The 22,922-nt window shown below is 44.8% G+C and overlaps 1 protein-coding gene across 1 annotated transcript in view; it reads left to right on the top strand.

Annotated features, from left to right (window-relative positions):
- Positions 1–22,922, top strand: part of LOC124556050 (liprin-alpha-1) — a 406,425-nt gene that overhangs the window by 168,224 nt on the left and 215,279 nt on the right. The window contains exon 4 of the mRNA XM_047130083.1: positions 16,140–16,214. Within this exon, the coding sequence (XP_046986039.1) occupies positions 16,140–16,214 (75 nt within the window). The remainder of the gene's footprint in view (positions 1–16,139; positions 16,215–22,922) is intronic.

Consider the following 22,922-nt stretch of genomic DNA (forward strand, 5'->3'; position numbering starts at 1 on the left):
AGACTGCTGCGCCTTTAACCGCACGGCCACTTCGGCCGGCTTTTCCTCATGTCAGCGCGTTGTAGGTGTCGCCACCGGCGCCAACCTTGTGTGAATGCTCTGAAAAGCTAATCATTTACATGTAACAGCATCTTCTTCCTGTTGGTTAAATTTCGCGTCTGTAGCACGTCATCTTCGTGGTGCAGCAATTTTAATGGCCAGTAGTTTATTTGGACCTCACTATTGCTACTGACGACGACAGACTTTTTTTGGTGTTTTTCGAAGAGCCACTAACATTGATGAAACTGTGTCCGCTTCTTCAGTGCATCCTCATTCCCATAAAAAAGCATTTTTCTATTCAGCAATTCTTCCTGCAGTTTCTCTACGTGTCACCTGACAAGCTCAATGAAGAGATGAATATAATAAAAACTATTGAAATTAATAACAGCTACGATCCCTCGATAGTTGACAAAATTTTCAAAGTTAAAACTGACGCTAAAGTGACCAGTTCAGGCATCAGTGCTGTTTCTGACAGTGACGAATGCAAAAATGTTTTCTAGGTTCCATTTCTAGGCAGTATTTCTTATAAAACTCGTCGTCTTTTAATTTAAAAATATGGATACAAAGTTACCTTTTTCTTTAACAGTAACTTGCAAAAAAATCTTATTCACAATCTCAAGTCCACAGTTGCTCGTATACACAATTCAGGAGTGTATAAATAATTACACTTTTGTTGATCATCTGTTAATTTCCAGTCACAAACCGAAAAGCGTTGAAGAAATTTCCATTTGACATACGGAAAAGAAAGGTCATAGGCTCGACGTGCTCCAAGAGCTGGAGATTTACAAGCGTATCTCTAAGAACGATAGTCTCATCCTCAATGAACAGTTACAATTACGCACCAAAAACTTTGTCAATGGTTTTAATCCACTACTCGTGGAATTTTGATTGTTCTATTTTTTGCTAGTTTCGAAACATTATTTTCTTTGAATCTCATAGAGTTACCTTCATGCACATATTTTTTGGATTGTACAGCTGTTTGTATAAATTTTCTATATTATTCTGTCCTTTATGTAACACTAATATTTATAAAGCCTAATATATGGCTCTTCATCTACTGGACTACTGTGTCTTTTAAAAAATACGTTAAGCTCTCGTCCTTTGTATTTTGTTTTAATAGTTAACTGTCCTTTTTTTTCAGTTATTTCTGTTGTAATGTCTCAAATGGGCATCTGTCACTGTCCGCGCCCGATAAGCTTGTATTGTTTTCGTGGCAGCAATGTAAGCCACTGTGCTGATCAGTGTGATGTTCCTAGCTAGGCATACGTGCCAAAGCGTGGACTGTGTTTTATTTTATTTTTGACGCGAACTTACCTGCTCTAAATTCTATGGCTTTCCCGCAATGTAATTTTACTTAAGTAACATTTGTACATCATGACAGTTGTCATCCTGGTTAATGTTTTTTTTTTGTCATACTCAATTTTGTATGTATTATTTTATAGGTTTTCTCAAAATTTCATTCTGGTGAAGACATCCGTAGAGGTGTCGAAACCTAGGTCAATGTACCAAACAGTTGTTTGCAACCGGTTAGCTATGTGATTCCTATACTTGAAAATTGTATATAGTTGCTGAGAAACACCCATGCTTAAAACTGGTAACATAGCGTTTAAACCCCTTCTTCTCTATACTAGTGTTAGAGTAAATAAATTGAAATATGTCAACAAGAAATGTGAAAAATATTAGAATTGCAAGTTATTGTTAAGAAAAATATCTTTGTAAAGAAATCATCAGAAACAAACAGCTTTGTAAATAAAAGAAATTATTCTAAAAAAATTGTATTGCAAAGAAAGAAATTGTTAATAATAAATCATAAAGTTAACTTGTTATATCATTGTTATTATTTCTAAACCCTTTCACTATAGAATTATTGTTGATACAACAAACCTTAACCTCTCCCCGCGATACACAGACCTCAAATGGCAAGATATAAATACTAGAGCTAGTTATACGGGATGATAAGGAGAGGAGAGGATCACGATTCTTATTGGTCCATTGAGTTTCCATCACGGATGGAGCTCTCATAATTGAATAAAATACGAAAAATGTGGATAGAACGTAAAATTGTGGAAAATACGAAAATGGGTAAAAAATACGTAAAATTGAGGAAGAATGGCGCTACTTACACATCAGCCAGGATGTGGCCTCTGCTGGTGCCTCGAATTACGTGATATCAAACTGTTACTAAGAAGTAGACCTCAAGTGACATGAGTTAACGTAATTTGTTATTAACAAATAGACAGCCTACAACCTCTCCTTGAGCTGCACAGCTCCAGAGTGAATCCTTCCCATCCAATTGTCCCGTTGATGCATGATCCTCATTGGTCCAGGACTAGAGAAGGGGTTTCCCGCCAATTTTATTTCATGCGACCACTAAAGAATTATGTCATGACTTTGAAAATAACTTGCCCAGTTTCCCAAGGCTTGAGCCGGCCGGAGTGGCCTTACGGTTCTAGGCGCTACAGTCTGGAACCGCGCGACCGCTACCGTCGCAGGTTCGAATCCTGCCTCGGGCATGGATGTGTGTAATGTCCTTAGGTTAGTTAGGTTTAAGTAGTTCTGAGTTCTAGGGGACTGATGACCTCAGAAGTTAAGTCCCATAGTGCTCAGAACCATTGTGAGCCTAAGGCTTGGGGGGGTGGGGGGTGAGTTAGGTAAATTCCCAGTGGTTCCCCAGGGAAGAGAGGGAGTGTGGAGGCACCAAGGAGCCCAAGTGAGTAACCTGACACCAGATGCCCTTATCAGCGTAACCTGAGGCTCAATGTCAGGATCATCCGAAATCAGTATTGCTGTCCTACTACCTATCAGCTGCTGCATATCTTACCACAAGCCTGTATTGATAACATACTTTCAGGCTTCTGAAATCCTACAACTTTCCTCGATTCTGGAAAGGTATTTTGGAAGTAGCGTTCACTGTACATGGTGCGTCGCCCATTGTTCACCTGTCCTCCTACTGACATGCCCCTATTCTTTAACACCTGTGCCCCTGAATCATACAGGGTGATTCAAAGTCCATATTACAGGCTTCTAGGGGTTGTAGAGAGGACTTAGTAGATGAAGTTTAATGAGGACCCCATATCCGGAAATGTAGTTTGGATGTAAAATAATTTTGAAGATCGGATCAGTTTCAAATCTCCCATTTCACGGTACACACACAATCTGAGAAGAGGGCGGCGTCGTCAGTCCCTGTTGTAATTATGACATCACATAAATCATTCGTCCAGTAACAACAACGTCTGCAAGAAATTGGTGCGTTCGAAGCTAGGAGAGTTGGCTGTGGTGCTCCATGTACACGCTGCGCTCTCGACTGTGTTCGTTCCGTGAAACGGGAGATCAGAAAATGGTCCGATCCTGAAACTGATTCTGCATCCAAGTGGTACATTTTCGAACATGGGCTCTTGATCAAAACTTCATCTACTAAGTTCCCTCTACAACCACTAGAAGTCTGTAATAGGAATTTTGAATCGCCCTGGATAATGAACTTCCACTAACTAGAAACTGTTTCAGGCAATTGACTCGTCACACAGTATGTACCCGGACCATGATTCGATTAATAATCAGTTGTTCCAACATCTGAACGCGACTCTCAGATTCCATCTACTCAAGGTCTTGATGCACATTTGGCTATAAGGTGTTTCCCCTTCGCAATGGAGAAATTGTGTCATCATCCCAATCCTTAAGTCAGGCAAAACTCAGCATCATAGACAGTTAACGACCGAATAACTACACCAATGTTCTCTGCAAACTGTTTAAAAGGGTGGTAGCCGACGATTGTGCTGGATTCTCGAATCAAGAGCCGTTTTGTTCACCTATCAAAACCGAGCGAGGTGGCGCAGTGGTTAGCACACTGGACTCGCATTCGGAAGGACGACGGTTCAATCCCGCGTCCGGCCATCCTGATTTAGGTTTTCCGTGATTTCCCTAAATCGCTCCAGGCCAATGCCGGGATGGTTCCTTTGAAAGGGCACGGCCGACTTCCTTCCCCCGTCCTTTTCTAATCCTATGAGACCGATAACCTCGCTGTTTGGTCTCTTCCCCCAAACAAACAACAAAATCACCTATCAATGTGGTTTGCAGAGCAGGCGATCCAGAAGTGAATATCTGGTTAGATTAGTAACAACGATCCCACAGCCTTATGCTAAACGCCAACGTTTCATTGCATTCTGCTTTATCTACATAAGATAAGCGACAGCGCTTGGCGCCGTCACATTTCACTTTTCCTCCAGAACTGGTTCTTTCGCGACTTCCTACCGATTTTAAATCGTCATTTTTTATTCCTCCGACGGTTTACGGTTAGGTAAGGTGCGTTGTTCCGCTCCCTATTTGTGTAAGAGAACGGCGTAAAAATGGCTCAAGTGGCTCTGAGCACTATGGGACTTAACATCTGAGGCCATCAATCCCCTAGAACTTAGAACTACTTAAACCTAACTAACCTAAGGACATCACATACATCCATGCCCGAGGCAGGATTCGAACCTGCGACCGTAACGGTCGCATAGTTCCAGACTGAAGCGCCTAGAACAGCTCGGCCACACCGGCCGGCGAGAACGGCGTACCTCAGGGACCCGGGTCACTGACAGTGGGTTAGGAACCCCTGTCCGACCAGTGGTTAACGCCACACTGTTTGTCGACGACGTTTGAGTTCGATATCTCCCTTAAACTGTTGCCTCGTCTGATCTCCAGTTAGCTACAAGGCGCCACCGAAGGGCCTCTGCTTGGACTCGTTCCCATGGCTACCAGTTTTCTCCCACAGGTATGCGAATGTTGCATTTCTGTCGTCTTACCACGGCTCTTGCTGACCTGGAACTCTGCTTGAGTAACCAGCGCTTGGACGTTATTGCGCAGCCCCATTTTTTGGGACTCTTTCTTTCATGTGTTTTTGTGCATTTCTTATATTGTAGCGGTAAAGTGGGTATTACTGTTAATCGCTGAAACAGATGACGTTAATAAATAAATTGTATAAATAGTGTTTTTTGCTTTGGTCCACACATACAGTACTGTAAGAAGTCATTTTCCTGCACGAGACTATTTTGCATTTTAAATAGTGCTCGAAGAGGCGATATTAGGTAATTATAAATGAAATAAAACAAAAATGTTTATTTCAAATAAAGAGTGGCGCACATCAGCAGGTTTCTTGTTCTGAGTGTGTTACAAAAGCGCAGATTATGGCGATTTGGTGGTCGTGTGGTGGTGTGTGCACGAAGCCGGAGCTAATGGAGGCGCTGTTTGCCGCCGCATTAGTCCGCGCTGCCACTTGAGGCTGCCTCCTCCAGCCTTTCCTAGTCTTCACTCAACACCTGCCCTCTGTCGTGTCACTGTGTGTAACTTGTTTTGTCAACCTGTAATATTAAGTTCTCCGATTTCTAGGCTCCCGAGGTTTTCAAAATGGCGCGGCATTTCCGGAAGTCTCAGTGTTAACATTTTCATAACCTCCTTGGACTAAAATTTTCCTTTATTTTTCGTTTGTAATCGCGCAGTTTCGGCAGTGATACCATTTTCGAATAATTGTGTGATACAACCCATGCAAATGGAAATTATTGCGTTAGAGGCCAAGCGCACGTTCATTCGTACAATGGCAGAAACGCAGGGTGTTGGCGAGACTTTACAATCAAAGACATGGCACTAAGCATAAATTAAACGAATGCTGCGTAGCGTAGAAGTTTGGAGTGAACAATCTAGTGGAGTCTGAGCAGCGACATCTTACGGTCAACGTGAACGTGAAGATGTACTGTTCTCTGTGTGGTCTGAACCGTTTTGACGGGTCATATTATGCAGTCATTTGAAAGTAGCTTCACTGACGAAACTTTGCAGTAATGAGAGCAAAGAAAAGGTGTAGGTTAATCCATCCAATGGCAACCCGCGTGGCAAAATGTCATCGTCCACACAACTTGTGGTGGAGGTGGTGGTGGTGGTGGTGGTGGACCCTGTTTTGATAAATGTCCCTTTCATCACTGTGGGACAAAGTCTACGTCACAAGAAGATGGCAGTGACACTCATCGAAAAGTTAAACCGTTTCCACGAACTCATCTGGCTGGAAACCTGACAAAATGACATTTTTTAACGTATCTCTAGTTTATGTGGTTTCCCTTAATCAAATATGGAGAATGTGACGATGCTTCATTTGAGTTTCCTTCTCCAGTCGAACAACTGCTGAGTCACGAATGATGATATAATCGACAGACTGCTATTCTGTTATTATACTTCGCCGGCTGTTGTGGCCGTGCGGTTCTAGGCGCGTCAGTCTGGAACCGCGGGACCGCTACGGTCGCAGGTTCGAAACCTGCCTCGGGCATGGATGTGTGTGATGTCCTTAGGTTAGTTAGGTTTAAGTAGTTCTAAGTTCTAGGGGACTGATGACCTCAGCAGTTAAGTTCCATAGTGCTCAGAGCCATATGTTATTATACTTCCCGTACTTTTACAACAGCAGCCAGTTGGACAAAATTTATTCGAATGACGAATATAGATTAAACGGTTATTATTCGTAATGCGTGAATAACAAATAAAAATATTTATTCGATATATTCATTTACGTGAATAGAAACGTTTATACGTCATCTGTGAATAAAAAAAATTGCGAATAATAGATAAATTTGAAATCCAATGACATTTATTGCAGTGTATAGCATGTACTACGGGAAATGGGAAATTTGTGATTAGGACATTGGGACCAAACTGCTGAGGTCATCAGTTCCTAGGCTTACGCACTGCTTAACCTAACTTAAACTAACTTACGCTAAGGACAAAACACACACACACACACACACACACACACACACACACACACACACACACACACACACACACCCGAGGGAGGACCACACGCCCGAGGGAGGACTCGCACCTCCGACGGGGGGAGCCTTGCGTACCGTGACAAGGCGCCTAAGACCGCACGGCTACCACGCGCGGCATTTACTATGCCTCAACGTGATTCAGACTACCAAGAATGAGCTAATGTGCAAGCACCTCTCACTAGGAATCCTTTTTACAACAAACATCGCAACTACAGGTGTCCACAGTGTCTACGAATAATAGTCAGTAATTTCCCATAGTAACACACACAGCGAGTAATATAACAAAATGGTTCAAATGGCTTTGAGCGCTATGGGACTTAACATCTGAGGTCATCAGTCCCCTAGACTTAGAACTATTTAAACCTAACTAACCTAAGGACAGCACACACATCCATACCCGAGGCAAGATTCGAACCTGCGACCGCAGCAGTAGCGCGGTTCCGGACTAAAGTGCCTAGAACCGCTCGGCCCCAACGGCCGACGAGTAACATAACAAGGCTGGACGAAACTACATATGAACTCGATCTCTCAAATAATATGCTAGTACTGAAGTCATACAGAACAGTTAACTAAATATTGTGAATTTTCGGGTACGTTACACATATCCTAGCACTAATAACACATACCTAGAAAATGTAGGATGTGTAACAATCTGTAAAGCAAATGTTAATTCTGTCACTCTTAACATGCAGCACTAATCTCAGTATTGTTCACACTCCTACTCTGTCAAATAATTAGTTCTTGAAAAGTATGTAGCGACGTGTAACAATTCTACCACTTTAAAGGAATGTAATTCACACTTACTTGCACTCCAAACTTCGTGAGACCCGTGTCAAGTAACGAAATTCTTAACTAAACAAATTATACTTCTGATGCTCTCTCTTTTATCAAACGGAACGGGTAAAACGAGTCTCTATTAGTGCTTGTTCACTAAAATAACTAAAATCCACTTTTCATTAATGATATTTATTTCACAGTTTTTAATTCAGTTTTGAGAGAGCAGAGCTTCGAACGTTAACTGATTGAGACGTCCTGGCAGTCATCTAACGTTATTCATTTGTAGCATAACTGGCAAAGCTTTTCACTTACGTCGAAGTGCAACATATTGCAGGAATGTCTGCTTCCACAGGTGGCTGAATAATTCGTTTCCATGAGCTTTTATGTACATTCTATGGGAAAAAAGACGCACCACGAAGAAGTTCCGCAAATTGGTAACGAACTGATATTCACACAGGTATCGACGGACAATGCAAAATCGTAAACTTTGGCGGCTGATGGATGAATGTGTGACGCTACAGCGCAATTTCACCGCGCAGCTAGCTAGCTAAGTTAGTAAGTGAGGGACATATCCGATAGCAGGGCGTACTCTTCGCGAATTTCATTCTGTGTACTCAGTTGGGTAGTAACTATGCCTCGCAGACAGGCGCGTGAACAATATACACAGATATCAGCATTTGAGAGGGGACACGTGATTGGGCTCAAAAAAGCCAGTCGAAGTAATCGTCGAATCGCACGACATTCGAATAGGAGCGTTGCCACTATTCGACGATGCTGGCGGAAATGGATGAGCCATGGCCGATCACAGCGTCCAAAAATGGTTCAAATGGCTCTGAGCACTATGGGACTCAACTGCTGAGGTCATTAGTCCCCTAGAACTTAGAACTAGTTAAACCTAACTAACCTAAGGACATCACAAACATCCATGCCCGAGGCAGGATTCGAACCTGCGACCGTAGCGGTCTTGCGGTTCCAGACTGCAGCGCCTTTAACCGCACGGCCACTTCGGCCGGCTACAGCGTCCAAAAGAAAGCGGTCGACCTGGAGAGACGAAAGAACGTGACACTCCAGCAATCGTCAGAGAGGCACTCAGAGCCCTGGATTCATCATTTTCATCAATCGGATGTACTACTGGTGCTTCAGTAACCACAACCACCATTCGTAGGCAGCTCACAGAAAGGGGGCTGAGCGAACGGCGCCCCTCGCGCCGGCCACCATTGACCTCTGTACACCAACAAGCACGTTTGCAGTGATATCGGGCGCATCTCGTCGACTGTGGTAGAATTGTCTTCAGTGGTGAGAACCGCTTCGAATTTAGTACCGACGACGAGCGAAGACGTGTCTAGAGACGCACCGGAAAACGGTGGAGTACCAACCTCGTTGTCGTCCGCCATATGGCACAACCACCACGAGTGAAGGTCTGTGGCGGCGTTTCTTTTCATAGCAGAGCCCCTTTGGTTGCCATCCGCGGCACCCTAGAGCACAACGGAGCGTCGACGATACTCTACACTCCGTTTTGTAGCCTTTAATGGAAAGCCATCCTTGGCCTTACGTTCCAGTAAGATAATGCCCGCCCGCACACGGCGAGAGTTTCTACTGCTTGTCTTAATGCTTGCCAAACCCTACCTTGGCCAGCATTTGAGAACGTTTGGAGCATTGCGAACAGGGGCCTCCAGCCTACTCTTCATCACTACTATATTGTGAGCCGAGTCTGTATCTGGTCCTGGGTACGCCTTACAATCCTGTATCTGATTAAGGAATTTCTGTCTGACAATGATGTAATCTAACTGAAATCTTCCCGTATCATGCGGCCTTTCTCAAGTATACCACCCCCTCTTCTGATTCTCGAACAGAGTATTTGCTGTTACTAGCTGAAATTTATTGCAGAACTCAATTAGCCTTTCCCTTTTCTCATTTGTTGTCCCAAGCCCACATTCTCTTGTAACTTTCTCTCCTGCTTCTTCCCCTACAAATGCATTTCAGTCCCCCATGACTATTAGATTTTCATCTCCCTTTACCTACTGCATTACCCCTTCAATATCTTCATATACTTTCTCTATCTCTTTATCTTTAGCTTGCGACGACGGCATGTATGCCTGAACTATCGTTGTCGGTGGTGGTTTAGTTTGCTGCCGATTCTGATAAGAACAACTCTATCACTGAACTGTTCACCGTAACACATTCTCTGCCCCACCTTCCTATTTATAACGAATCGTACTCCCGTTATAATATTTTCTGCTGCTGTTTATATTACACTATACTCATCTGCATTTACTGTCGCACCTCGATCTCTCGATTTTAAATGATGGTGCCTTCACACACTTCAGTGTGGCGCATGGCACATACTCCGCCATTGACCTTTCTATCTGTAGCCCTAGCCTCTTACCGTCTGTCCAGTGGAGTGTGCATGATGACCTGTGTGGTAGTGACCACTTTCCGATCTTTCTGTCACTACCACAGCGTCACTCTTCTGGGCGCCCTAGCAGATGGGCTATGAATAAGGCTGACTGGGACTTGTTCTCCTCCACTGCCGCTATTGAGCCTCTCTCTAATGATGACATTGATGCGGTGGTTCAATTGGTCACCACCGGCATCGTTACTGCCGCCGAATCTGCCATTCCCCGTTCCTCTGGGTCCCCTCGGCGGCGGACTGTGCCTTGGTGGTCGCATGAGATCGCTGCAGCGATTAAAGATCGCCGGCGGGCGCTACAGCGTCACAAGCGACATCCCTGCATTGAACACCTGATCACCTTCAAACGGCTGCGTGCGCGGGCCCGCCGCCTTATCCGCCAAAGCAAGCAGGAGTGCTGGGAGCGGTATGTGTCCACCATTGGCCTCCATGTCTCTCCATCGCAGGTCTGGGCCAAGATCCGACGCCTCTATGGCTATCGGACCCCTGTCAGCGTCCCTGCGCTCTCACTGAATGGAGCAGTTTGTACAGACTCCGACGAAATTGCCAACAGCTTGGCAGAGCATTTTGCTCTTAATTCCGCTTCTTCCAATTACCCGCTGCCCTTCCGCTCCATTAAAGAGCGGATTGAACGTCGGAGCCTTTCGTTTCGCACCCAGAATCTTACAATGCTCCATTCAGTGAGTGGGAATTTCGCAGTGCCTTAGCCGCTTGTCCTGATACCGCTCCTGGGCCAGATGGCATCCACTGTCAGATGCTGAAACACCTTTCAGTGGACTGCAAGCAGCGCCTCCTCGATCTTTACAACTGTCTTTGGGTCGAGGGGGAGTTTCCGTCGCGATGGCGGGAAAGCGTTGTCGTCCCCGTTTTGAAACCTGGAAAGAGCCCTCTGGAGGTGGACAGCTACTGTCCCATTAGCCTCACCAACGTTCTTTGCAAGTTGCTTGAAAGGATGGTGAGCCGGCGCTTGAATTGGGTACTGGAGTCTCGGGGCCTTCTGGCTCCGTCTCAGCGTGGGTTCCGTAAAGGCCGCTCCGCCACCGACAATCTGGTGAGCCTGGAGTCGGCCATTCGTACTGCCTTTGCCCGCCGTCGGCACCTGGTCGCTGTCTTTTTCGACATGCGGAAGGCGTACGATAAGGCATGGCGTCATCACACCCTTTCTACGCTTCATGGATGGGGTCTTCGGGGCCCTCTGCCGATCTTTATCAGAAATTTTCTGTCGTATCGTACCTTCCGCGTGCAAGTCGTGGCCTCATATAGTTCCTCCCACGTCCAGGAGACTGGTGTGCCACAGGGTTCTATTTTAAGTGTCTGCCTGTTTTTAATAGTCATTAACTGGCTCGCTGCGGCCGTGGGAAATTCTGTCTCCGCTTCCCTGTATGCTGACGACTTCTGCCTTTACTACAGCTCTACTGGCATTGCAGCTGTTGAACGTCAGCTACAGGGCGCTATCCGCAAGGCGCAGTCTTGGGCTGTAGCGCATGGGTTCCAGTTTTCGCCAGCCAAGACCTGCGTTATGCATTTCTGAAGGCGACGTACTGTCCACCCGGAGCCGCGGCTTTATCTTGCCGGCGAACTTCTTTCAGTGGTGGAATTACACAGGTTTTTGGGGGTGGTTTTCGATGCCCGGTTGACTTGGCTGCCTCATATCCGGCAGCTCAAACAGGCGTGTTGGCGGCACCTCAATGCTCTGCGATGCTTGAGCCACACCCGCTGGGGCGCCGACCGATCTACCCTGTTACGGCTCTACCAAGCTTGCCCGGGCATCCAAATTACCGTGTCCTGTTCCCGCAGTCAGTCGTCCATCTGCCAGACCGTCGGCCCCGGTCGGGTTGTCCGATCGCCGTACGCGTCAAGGAGCTTCTCTCCGGGCTTGGGTTTTTCCCTGTTCCACCTCCTTTCCGGGCACTTCTGCGTACACCCCCGTGGAGTGTGCCTCGCCCTTGCCTTCGGCTCGACTTGGCACAGGGCTCGAAGGACTCAGTACCTCCAGAGGCCTTCCGCCGCCGCTTTTATTCCATCCTGGCCACGTATCAGGGCTCTGGCATAGTTTGCACTGACGGCTCGATGGTCGCTGGTCGAGTCGGTTATGCGCTAATTCTAGGGGACCATTCCGAGCAACGTTCCTTGCCGGATAGCTGCAGCGTTTACACTGCTGAGCTAGTCGCCATCTTTCGTGCCCTAGAGTATATCCGCTCCTGCTCAGGTGAGTCCTTCGTTATCTGTAGCGTTTCCCTGAGCGGTTTACGAGCTCTCGACCAGTGTTTCCCTCGTTCCCGTCTGGTGCTGGCTATCCAGGAGTCCCTGCATACTCTTGCGCGTTGCGGCCGCTCTGTGGTCTTCGTGTGGACCCCAGGCCATGTTGGGATACCTGGCAATGAGAATGTTGACCGCCTGGCGAAAGAGGCCACTAGTAAATCATCTCTGGAGATTGGCCTCCCGGAGACTGATTTGCGGGCAGTCTTACGCCGCGAAGTTCTTTCGGTTTGGGACGCTGAATGGCGCAATCTGCCCACGCCCAACATACTCCGTCCAATCAAGGCGACGACGACTGTGTGGCGGTCGTCCATGCGGGTCTCCCGCAAGGAGTCTGTTGTCTTCTGCCGGCTGCGCATTGGGCACACTCGGCTTACGCACGGCCACTTATTGCGCCGTGAGGACGCACCTCTATGTCGCTGCGGCTCCGTTTTATCTGTGGTCCATATTTTATTGGAGTGTCCGCTTTTAGTTGTGCTCAGGCAGTCGTTCGCACTGCCTGACACGCTCCCTGCCCTTTTAACAGATGACTCTGCTACGGCTGACTTAATTTTACGTTTTATTCGGGCAGGGGTTTTTTATCATTTAATCTAAGTGTTTCTGTTTTATCTTATTGTTTTGTGTTGATTCTGGCCTTTGGCCTCCGGTTTTAAACTGATTTTTTAATGTGTTTTAAGTGGTTGGCTTTTCCTTTTTTATTTCTATGGTCGGCCAACCACCGTCACACACTGTGTGATTTTAGTTCGTTTTGTCTGGTCTTTGTCTCAGTTTCTCTTGTTCTGTGTCGTCTGTGCTTTATTCTGTTAATCGTTTTTATTCTCTGTGGGTGTTTTTAGTACTTGGAAAAAGGGACCGATGACCGTAGCAGTCTGGTCCCTTTAATCCCACAAACCAACCAACCAGTTTGAGAATTAGTGATGGCAAGATTCTTTGTTAGAACGACAAAGGAGAAGAAACAGGGGTATCACTCAGATTATATGTAAGAATATGACGATTCCAAATTTATATAAAAATCACTCAGATTATATGTAAGAGTATGATGATTCTAAATTTATATAAAAATTTCGTACTACTCTTACTTTTTGATCTCATGCTTGAGAAACTGGAGCACATGAATGAAATGTGAAACTATTTATTAAAATAAAACTTTCTGCTTGTATTAGTCCCAATAGGAATTTGATATCGGTACTTCGTGAATTATATTCTGTTACATTATTAATGTAAATGAGGTAAATAAAAATGACCTTTTGTGCCAAAACAGTCTCACTTATTTGGCGTGTGTTACAGTTGCTACAATATCAGAAAAGCCTATTTCATTTTGTCTAGCAGACAGTGACAAAATAGACATAATCAAATCGAGAAACCACACCAGTATTGGGTACTATTCGTATTAACAGCTTTTCCAGTATTAGAAGACGACATTTTGATTTTTCATGTAGAAAAACGTTTGACGAACTTTGATGAGGTAATAGATTTTTTCGCAGAAAATAGAGCATATCGTGCAAAGCTGTAGAAAGATTAGAGAGAAAAAAATGCTGGGACTTAAGGATTCAAGAAATGTGTACTTTCTTGCTTATCTATTTTCTTTACTGGTTTTATGTTTCCTATACAGTATTTAATTTTATGTCACAGAAAAGTGAAAGTTATTAGCTTAAAGGCAACAAAAGATGTCAAACAGACCGACTGGAAGCAGGAGAGACACCACAGGACATTTTAATTTCCACTGTCCTGTATATAGGTTTGATGGCTTCCATTACAAAATATGCACGTTTGAATTCCACAGAACGAAATACAGTGACGTGGCGTGTGTGAAGAGGCATGACACTGCACTTTGACACACTTAAGACCAAATAACATGTCTTACATTTCCTCAAACATACACTGGTACCCAAAATTAAAGCTCAAACCGCTGTTTCCCCCTTTTGTATCTAACTCACGATATAATCATACAAACTGTCAACAGATGTCCGTACAATCGTATTCCACACGGAAGATGGCATTCCGGTCAATGGACAACCAGCCAATGATGACGTTAGGACATCTATCAGACGGATTGGTGTTCGCTGGGTAGTCTCACATCCACAATCGCTGTGTAGACAGTCACAGACGATGCAGTATGGCATAGAGAAGACGCCTGTCAGACACTCTGCGGTGGAAGGCAATAGAAAGATTGGAAGCAGAACAGTTGCAAACTGATGTGGCCCGATGGCTTAATGTGAATCATTCTGTTGTTGCTCGGGTTTAGCGACTGTTTACAGAGACCGAAACTGTATCCTGAAGACCAGCGCACGGCCGACCATGTGTGACATCCCAAGAAGAGGACCGTTATTTGGCTCTAAGGGCACGACAGTACTGACTTAGTACAGCACGGCAACTGGCATGTGACCTCTCAGCATCCTCTGGACGTGTTGCATCGTGGCAAACTGTGGAGTCGTCAACATGCCACCTGGAAGGTCAAGCAGTGGGCCAATCTTCGTTTCACAGATGAATCCCGATTTGGTCTGTACAGCGATTCTCGAAGGATTCGCATCTAGAGAGAACGTGGAGCACGATTTCGGGACTCAAACATTGTGGGAAGATACCAGTATCGCGGAGGACCCCTAATAGTGTGGGTGGGGATAACGTTGACCACCGAACACCTCTTCATGAGATTGTACTGGTGAATCGGCAAGGTTTAACTGCTGTCAGGTGTGACGAGATCTTGGGACCTCATGTGCGATTGTTGCCAGGTGCTGTGGGCCCGCCGGCCGCGGTGGTCTAGCGGTTCTAGGCGCTCAGTCCGGAGCCGCGCGACTGCTACGGTCGCAGGTTCGAATCCTGCCTCGGGCATGGATGTGTGTGATGTCCTTAGGTTAGTTATGTTTAAGTAGTTCTAAGTTCTAGGGGACTGATGACCTCAGCAGTTAAGTCCCATAGTGCTCAGAGCCATTTGAACCATTTTTTTGTTGTGGGCCCAGAGTTCGTATTGATTGACGATAATGCTCGACCTCGTAGAGCACGGATGGTTGATGTTTTCTTGGAAACAGCAGATATTGCACACATGTCGTGCCCTGCTCGCTTTCCCGATTTGAATCCTATAGGGCATGTCTAGGATGCACTAAGGAGACGGGTTGCATCACGTCAGCATCCAACATTTCCGAGCAGCTCTGTAGGAAGAATGGGCGTTATTGCCTCAACATAACATTAATGACATCATTCACAGCATGCCCCGTCGTTGTCAGGCCTCTATTGTATTGCTGCCAGAGGTGATCGCATGCCATAGTAAGTACGTTAACCAGTTGCTGGAATGTGTGTGTAAATCCGTTAAGTTGGAGAAAACGGAGAACATTTTTGTATAGAGTTATGCATGTTCCAGTTGTTTACGTTCTGTAATCTTTACATTGTTTCTACTTTACTTTCACTTTTTTGTAGTATTTTGTGGCAAAATAAACGCAACCTTGCAAAATTTCCGTTTGTTACTTTAATTTTGGACATCAGTGTATATGTTTTATATATCAAGCTCTTCAGGAAGCTGTGCGCTACAAAGTGAACATATTTTTAAAAAATCTATTTTTGTAAATCTTTGACGTCCTGTCTCAAACGCTCGAGAGGGAAAGGAGTGGCGTCACTATCAAGATTTTAACCCGGTTCGGAAGTATTGTAGATCCGAGGTTGCCCTTATATTGTATTCAATCCTCAAGATTATACACAGACTTGTTGATAATAGAGATGTTTGACTGTGCCCGTGTCCTGCCTGTAGGTATAATGGAACTGTTGCTGTTATGTGGTTTTGTCCCCCCCAAAAATAATACACTTAGACAATGAAATTCCTGAGCTTCAGGATTTTGTATTTTCAGAAGCTCTGAAAAATTTCTTTGTATGTGCAGGTTAGAGAACGACTGCGGGTTGCTCTGGAGAGGGTGGCAGCCCTTGAAGAGGAGCTTTCAACTACCAAAGAAGAAGTAAGTAATGACTTTCTCTATAATACTCTTTCTTTCATGTCCATTAATGGGACTAATACGTCACAATGTTTTCTCCTCCTCTTTTTTTTTTTTTTTTTACCTACATTCAAATAACTGTATTTGTGTTTCTTCTCTATTTTTCATGAAGTGAAGTTTGTCAACATTGGTTTTGATGAAAGTGCAAAATAATATACTTGATCCAAGGCTTTGGGGAAACATAGATGACTATTTTTTTTTTTTTTTAGAAAAGAACAAGAATCTAAGAGAGGGCTTTATCACTGGGTCAAGGGTGATAGGAAATGAATATTTTGTGTTTCAGGAAACATTGATGTCCTCATTAAAATCGTTTGGTGGACCCAAATTTTGTGCTCATAACCTTTTATTCCACTCTTGCCTTGCAAGACAGTGCAGGAAATTTGATATTTCGCTAGAAGGTACAGCGTACTACTAACTATTTGCTGTTACAGTCACAGAAACTGAGTCTGTAGGATTCTGATGACAAAAGTATGAATATACAGTATATTTTTCAATTTATATACGTGGTCTAAAGTTTATTCGACAATAAAATCAGATATGTTATTCATGCTGGTCATTTTACACTTCTGCAGTGTGTCACACAATTCTTTTTCCTGGGCAGAATGTCGAAGAGTTCTGCAACTGCACATTTCACTGTTCTGTGTCAAAATTAAATTCAATAGAGGGAAGTGAAGATCATTTTTCATTCTAATATTGTATTTATGAATGTATCTCTTGCTCTCAAACTGCAATGAATTGCTGAAAACTAATGTCATCCCTGAATAAATGTACTTAGAGTCTATGGTTAATATTGCAAATTGTATAAACAGATGCCTGCTAGATATAATTGTGTGAACCTTATACATTATAATTACTTTCCTTTATGCTATGAATACTTGTTCTGTAAGTCAGAATATTGTTCTGTGGGCATCAGTGAATGAAAATATGCAGAAGATACTAACGTACCAATTTCTGTGTCCCCCAAGATAGCAATTATTCTAATGGTAAAAGTACTAAATATAATTTTTAACAAGCTTATTGCAAGGTTTTTGTAGTTCAAATTTCACAAGTACACAGATCCAAGAACTTTTAACTTTCTATCCTCTTTATTATTTCATGTTTGTACACAACATTAATAGGAGGTGGGATATTTTTGACATTGCAGTACTTTCTCAGTTTCGTTTTCTGATAATGTGGAAATAGTCTATTTGTAAAAAACAACATAATAACTTCAACAAAAACAGTACTTACAGTTTTCCTTGTGGATGCTTCTTTACTCGACTTGGCAATAATGCTTGTATGTCTGCAAAAAGAACTAGTTCTGCCTCCTGATTCAAATAAAGACTATGAATGTAAAGCAAGAACAGTAATGGGCCCATGTTTCAGTCCTTCAGAACAGTCATTTCTCCCCATGCAGATGACAGTGATGTGGGATCCCTAATTCTATTGCTTACACATCCTAGTGTAACTTTCTGCATCTTATTTCTTAAACAGCAACTACAAAAGGAATTTGCTGTACAAAGCATTCCATAAAACTTAGTTTGTTTATTATATATTATTACTGACACAATAAAATGCCCTTCATAAGTCACATAACATCCCAGTATCTGATATTTTATGCTTCTGTATAAAAATTTTGTGTGTTCAGTGAAAGTACAAATACCTGCTTCAGCAGAGCAGCCTTCGGATGTCCACACTGTGGTTTACTAAGTATTCCATTACTAAACAAGTAGATAACGAGCCGCAAACAAATTGACTTTCTGAAAATTTTGGAAAATGATGTAAAGGTTAAAACTGACCAGTATTGCAGTCTCCATAAACAAAGGCTTAGAACAACAAATTTTAATTTACCCAGGAGAATGTCATGAATTAATGATGTATTACACATATGCTTGAGTGTGTTACATACTATAGGGCCACAGTTTTTAAATGAGTCTTGAACTGAAGGGCAAGGACTGGCAGACATGCCACACACAAGCATGTTATGATGACTTCTCTGTCCATAAATTCTGTGCGAAAGGCAAAAACTCCAAGGATGTAGGAAACTATTTAAAATTCTGAGTTAGTGAAGTAAATGGTTGTCCACCTTGAATGTTTAAGATAATGCATATGAGGTGAATCTAAAATTGTGTAATATGTAACTGAGCTCTTAAATCTCTGTATCAGATAGTATACACTGAGCAGCCAGAACATTATGACCACCGACCTATTATTAATATAAAGCTGTCCAGGCAATAACAGTGTCACCTGGTGAGGGATGACTTCTAATCAGACACACGTGTGGTGCATGTAGTACCAGTGAGCATGCTGTGCCCATGTTGAATGGAGAAAGTGTGCAATCTGAGTTTGACCGTGGGTAGATTTTGATGGCCCAGAGGTTTGGCACGAGAATTCCAGAAACTGAACGACTTGTCGGGTGTTCGAGGAGTGCTGTGGTGAATGTCTTCAACATGTTACGAAACCAAGGTGAAACCATGTCCAGACGTCATGGAACTGGGTGCCCACCCATTATTACAGATGTCACACGTCGTAGGCTGGGCATACCGGTAAGACAGGACAGGTGGCGAACTGTGGCGGAATACCATCATACTTTAATGCTGGGCAGAGCACAAATGTGTCTGAACACAGAGTGCACCGAACACTCGTAACTATGGGCATCCACAGCCGATGGCCCATGCCAATGTTAACACCACGACCTCACCAACTACGAATGAAATGGACACGTGACCATTGTCACTGCAATTTGGCACAGTGCCAGAGCAATGCACGATCTGGTGAATCCCGACACCTTCTTCATCATACCGATGGGAGGACGCAAATCTGTCCTCATCCAGGGAAACAGCTCTTTGACACCTGTACTGCAGGGCGGAGACAAGCTGGCTTCGGCTCCATTATGCTCTGGGGAACATTCACGTGCGCATCCATGGGTCCAGTGCAAGATATCATGGTGGTCAAGGAATATAGTTCACTGGTTGCAGACCACGTACACTCCTTCATGATGACCATGTCTCCAAACGGCAATGCATTTTTCAACAAGATAGTGCGCCATGTCATAAAGCTAGCCGGCCGTTGTGGCCGAGGGGTTCTAGGCGCTTCAGTGTGGAACCGCGCGACCGCTACGGTGGCAGGTTCGAATCCTTCCTCGGGCATGGATGTGTATGATGTACTTAGTTAGGTTTAAGTAGTTCTAAGTTTTAGGGGACTGATGACCTCAGATGTTAAGTACCATAGGGCTCAGAGCCATTTGAACCATTTCATAAAGCTATGGGTGTGACGGAGCGGTTCGAGGAACATGCTGGCGAGTTCCAATCGATGTGCTGGCTCCCAACTCGCCAGATCTGAACCCAATCGAACAAATCTGGGATGTGATTGAACGTGGCGCCAGAGCTTATCGCCCTTCTCTCAGGAATTTACGGGATTAGGTGAGTTGCGTGTACAGATGTGGTGCAACTCCCTCCAGCGACCTGCCAAGGCCTCATTGCTTCCATGCCACGACGCGTCGCCGTTGTTGTCCGTACCGAAGGTGGACATACTGGCTATTAGGTAGGTGGTCATAATTTTCTGGCCATTTGGGCGTGATCTGCAATGAATAGAAAAAGTAAAATATAGGGAAAGCCAGTACTGAACCCTGTTTCATAACAAAAGTTTGTAGAAAATTTTACCTATAAACAGAGACAGTGATGGTACGTGACCTAGTATTTGAATGTGCAGTGTCTAACTGATCACAGTGAATAAAGAAATGAACAAATCTAAAGGCATGCAACTACTTTCGTAATAGTCGTATTAGATTGCATCACACAGATGTTCAGTAACTTTGAATAAAACAGAAAGGGGGCAAATATAGTAAAACAATCCGAAACCGGTATAAAATGAGACTAAAATGATTTTCCAAATTGGCCAAGTTTCCGAATTACACAAAACTCACTAGGCTCCATAAAATCTGTCTGGCATCATTCACAAAAATATAAATTCGTAATTATTCACGTATTTACGTACCTTCGGTCGTGCACTCTATATGTTCATTTACTTTAGGCTATACTGTACAATAGAACCCAAGATTATTACATTAATTGATAAATAATGCGGAATTTCTGTAATTTTACCGTAACATTATTGTTGTAGATACATACATATTGTTTCCTGGTTTATTTGCTTTACATTTCACATTTTTTGCTTCATGCCAAGAAGGGAAACCTGTTTGAATTTCCTGCTCATAATTGTTTTTCTGCGCAATATTTTGCACTATATAGTAGTTCCAACAGCGCAGGAGACTGTGTGTGCAAACTGGATAACATCGTTTGTGCACGAAATAGCTTCTTCAGATGTATTAATTTTTCTAGGGACAACATGTTGCTCCACTTCCTCTTCCTTTGTTTCTTCCGGATCATCTTCTCTATCGTGGATTCCTGTTACATCTGTTGGTGAAGTAAATGTGGAGTGAGTTGACACAAAGTCATCACTTCGAATTTAGTCATCTGCACTACATGAAATACACTCCTGGAAATGGAAAAAAGAACACATTGACACCGGTGTGTCAGACCCACCATACTTGCTCCGGACACTGCGAGAGGGCTGTACAAGCAATGATCAAACGCACGGCACAGCGGACACACCAGGAACCGCGGTGTTGGCCGTCGAATGGCGCTAGCTGCGCAGCATTTGTGCACCGCCGCCGTCAGTGTCAGCCAGTTTGCCGTGGCATGCGGAGCTCCATCGCAGTCTTTAACACTGGTAGCATACCGTGACAGCGTGGACGTGAACTGTATGTGCAGTTGACGGACTTTGAGCGAGGGCGTATAGTGGGCATGCGGGAGGCCGGGTGGACGTACCGCCGAATTGCTCAACACGTGGGGCGTGAGGTCTCCACAGTACATCGATGTTGTCGCCAGTGGTCGGCGGAAGGTGCACGTGCCCGTCGACCTGGGACCGGACCGCAGCGACGCACGGATGCACGCCAAGACCGTAGGATCCTACGCAGTGCCGTAGGGGACCGCACCGCCACTTCCCAGCAAATTAGGGACACTGTTGCTCCTGGGGTATCGGCGAGGACCATTCGCAACCGTCTCCATGATGCTGGGCTACGGCCCCGCACACCGTTAGGCCGTCTTCCGCTCACGCCCCAACATCGTGCAGCCCGCCTCCAGTGGTGTCGCGACAGGCGTGAATGGAGGGACGAATGGAGACGTGTCGTCTTCAGCGATGAGAGTCGCTTCTGCCTTGGTGCCAATGATGGTCGTATGCGTGTTTGGCGCCGTGCAGGTGAGCGCCACAATCAGGACTGCATACGACCGAGGCACACAGGGCCAACACCCGGCATCATGGTGTGGGGAGCGATCTCCTACACTGGCCGTACACCACTGGTGATCGTCGAGGGGACACTGAATAGTGCACGGTACATCCAAACCGTCATCGAACCCATCGTTCTACCATTCCTAGACCGGCAAGGGAACTTGCTGTTCCAACAGGACAATGCACGTCCGCATGTATCCCGTGCCACCCAACGTGCTCTAGAAGGTGTAAGTCAACTACCCTGGCCAGCAAGATCTCCGGATCTGTTCCCCATTGAGCATGTTTGGGACTGGATTAAGCGTCGCCTCACGCGGTCTGCACGTCCAGCACGAACGCTGGTCCAACTGAGGCGCCAGGTGGAAATGGCATGGCAAGCCGTTCCACAGGACTACATCCAGCATCTCTACGATCGTCTCCATGGGAGAATAGCAGCCTGCATTGCTGCGAAAGGTGGATATACACTGTACTAGTGCCGACATTGTGCATGCTCTGTTGCCTGTGTCTATGTGCCTGTGGTTCTGTCAGTGTGATCATGTGATGTATCTGACCCCAGGAATGTGTCAATAAAGTTTCCCCTTCCCGGGACAATGAATTCACGATGTTCTTATTTCAATTTCCAGGAGTGTATTTCGCATTTTAATTAATTCAGCAATTGCTGCGACATTTACTTGAATTTAGATGGCCACAGAAGCATCATATGCGTGACCTCCAAACGCTGCCATATTGAAGCACTTGGTGACAGTTTGGGGCTTTATTTCTCTTACTGCCAAGCCAATACGGTTTACTGCATGTAGGACGGAAACTGACCCTGCAAGAGCAAATGCACCTGCGGCTTCTTCAACACGAAGTACAAGAAACTGCATCAATTATCGCCTATAATGGGACTTGACTGTGTAAAGAACACCGTGGTCCATGGGTTTTGTGAGGCTGGTTGAACCTGATGTTAACCAAGCCAGTTTCACGTTTGATAACTTGATTTTGGGGTGTCAGGTTGCATTGTCTAGGAAGATGAGAACTCGACGATTTCATTTTTGAGTTGGCATTGAAAGATCCCAGACATTCTTCCATAAGACCACCCACCATCCACGCCTTTTTATTGCTTCGCTAAGTGACTGGAAGCTGACTGACTTCTATATTTTTGAAACAACGCGGTTTTGCCGCAGTTCCCGTCAGCAATGGCTTCTCCGTTTCACCTAACACGTTTCAATACAGCAGTCTTTCCTTGGACATTTTTCCGCCGGTGCATTTTTCATCTCGAATTGCTAAAGATTTTGAGAGCACTGCGCGATAAAACAGTCCCATTTCATCGGCATTGATCACGTCTTTCGGGCCATAATTCGCAATTGGGTCGTACAGAATTGTCTTCCGTTCTGCTGCAACACTTTCGTGCACGCCTTACCTTCC

Source organism: Schistocerca americana, chromosome X, assembly GCF_021461395.2.
Source record: "Schistocerca americana isolate TAMUIC-IGC-003095 chromosome X, iqSchAmer2.1, whole genome shotgun sequence".
NCBI lineage: Eukaryota > Metazoa > Arthropoda > Insecta > Orthoptera > Acrididae > Schistocerca > Schistocerca americana.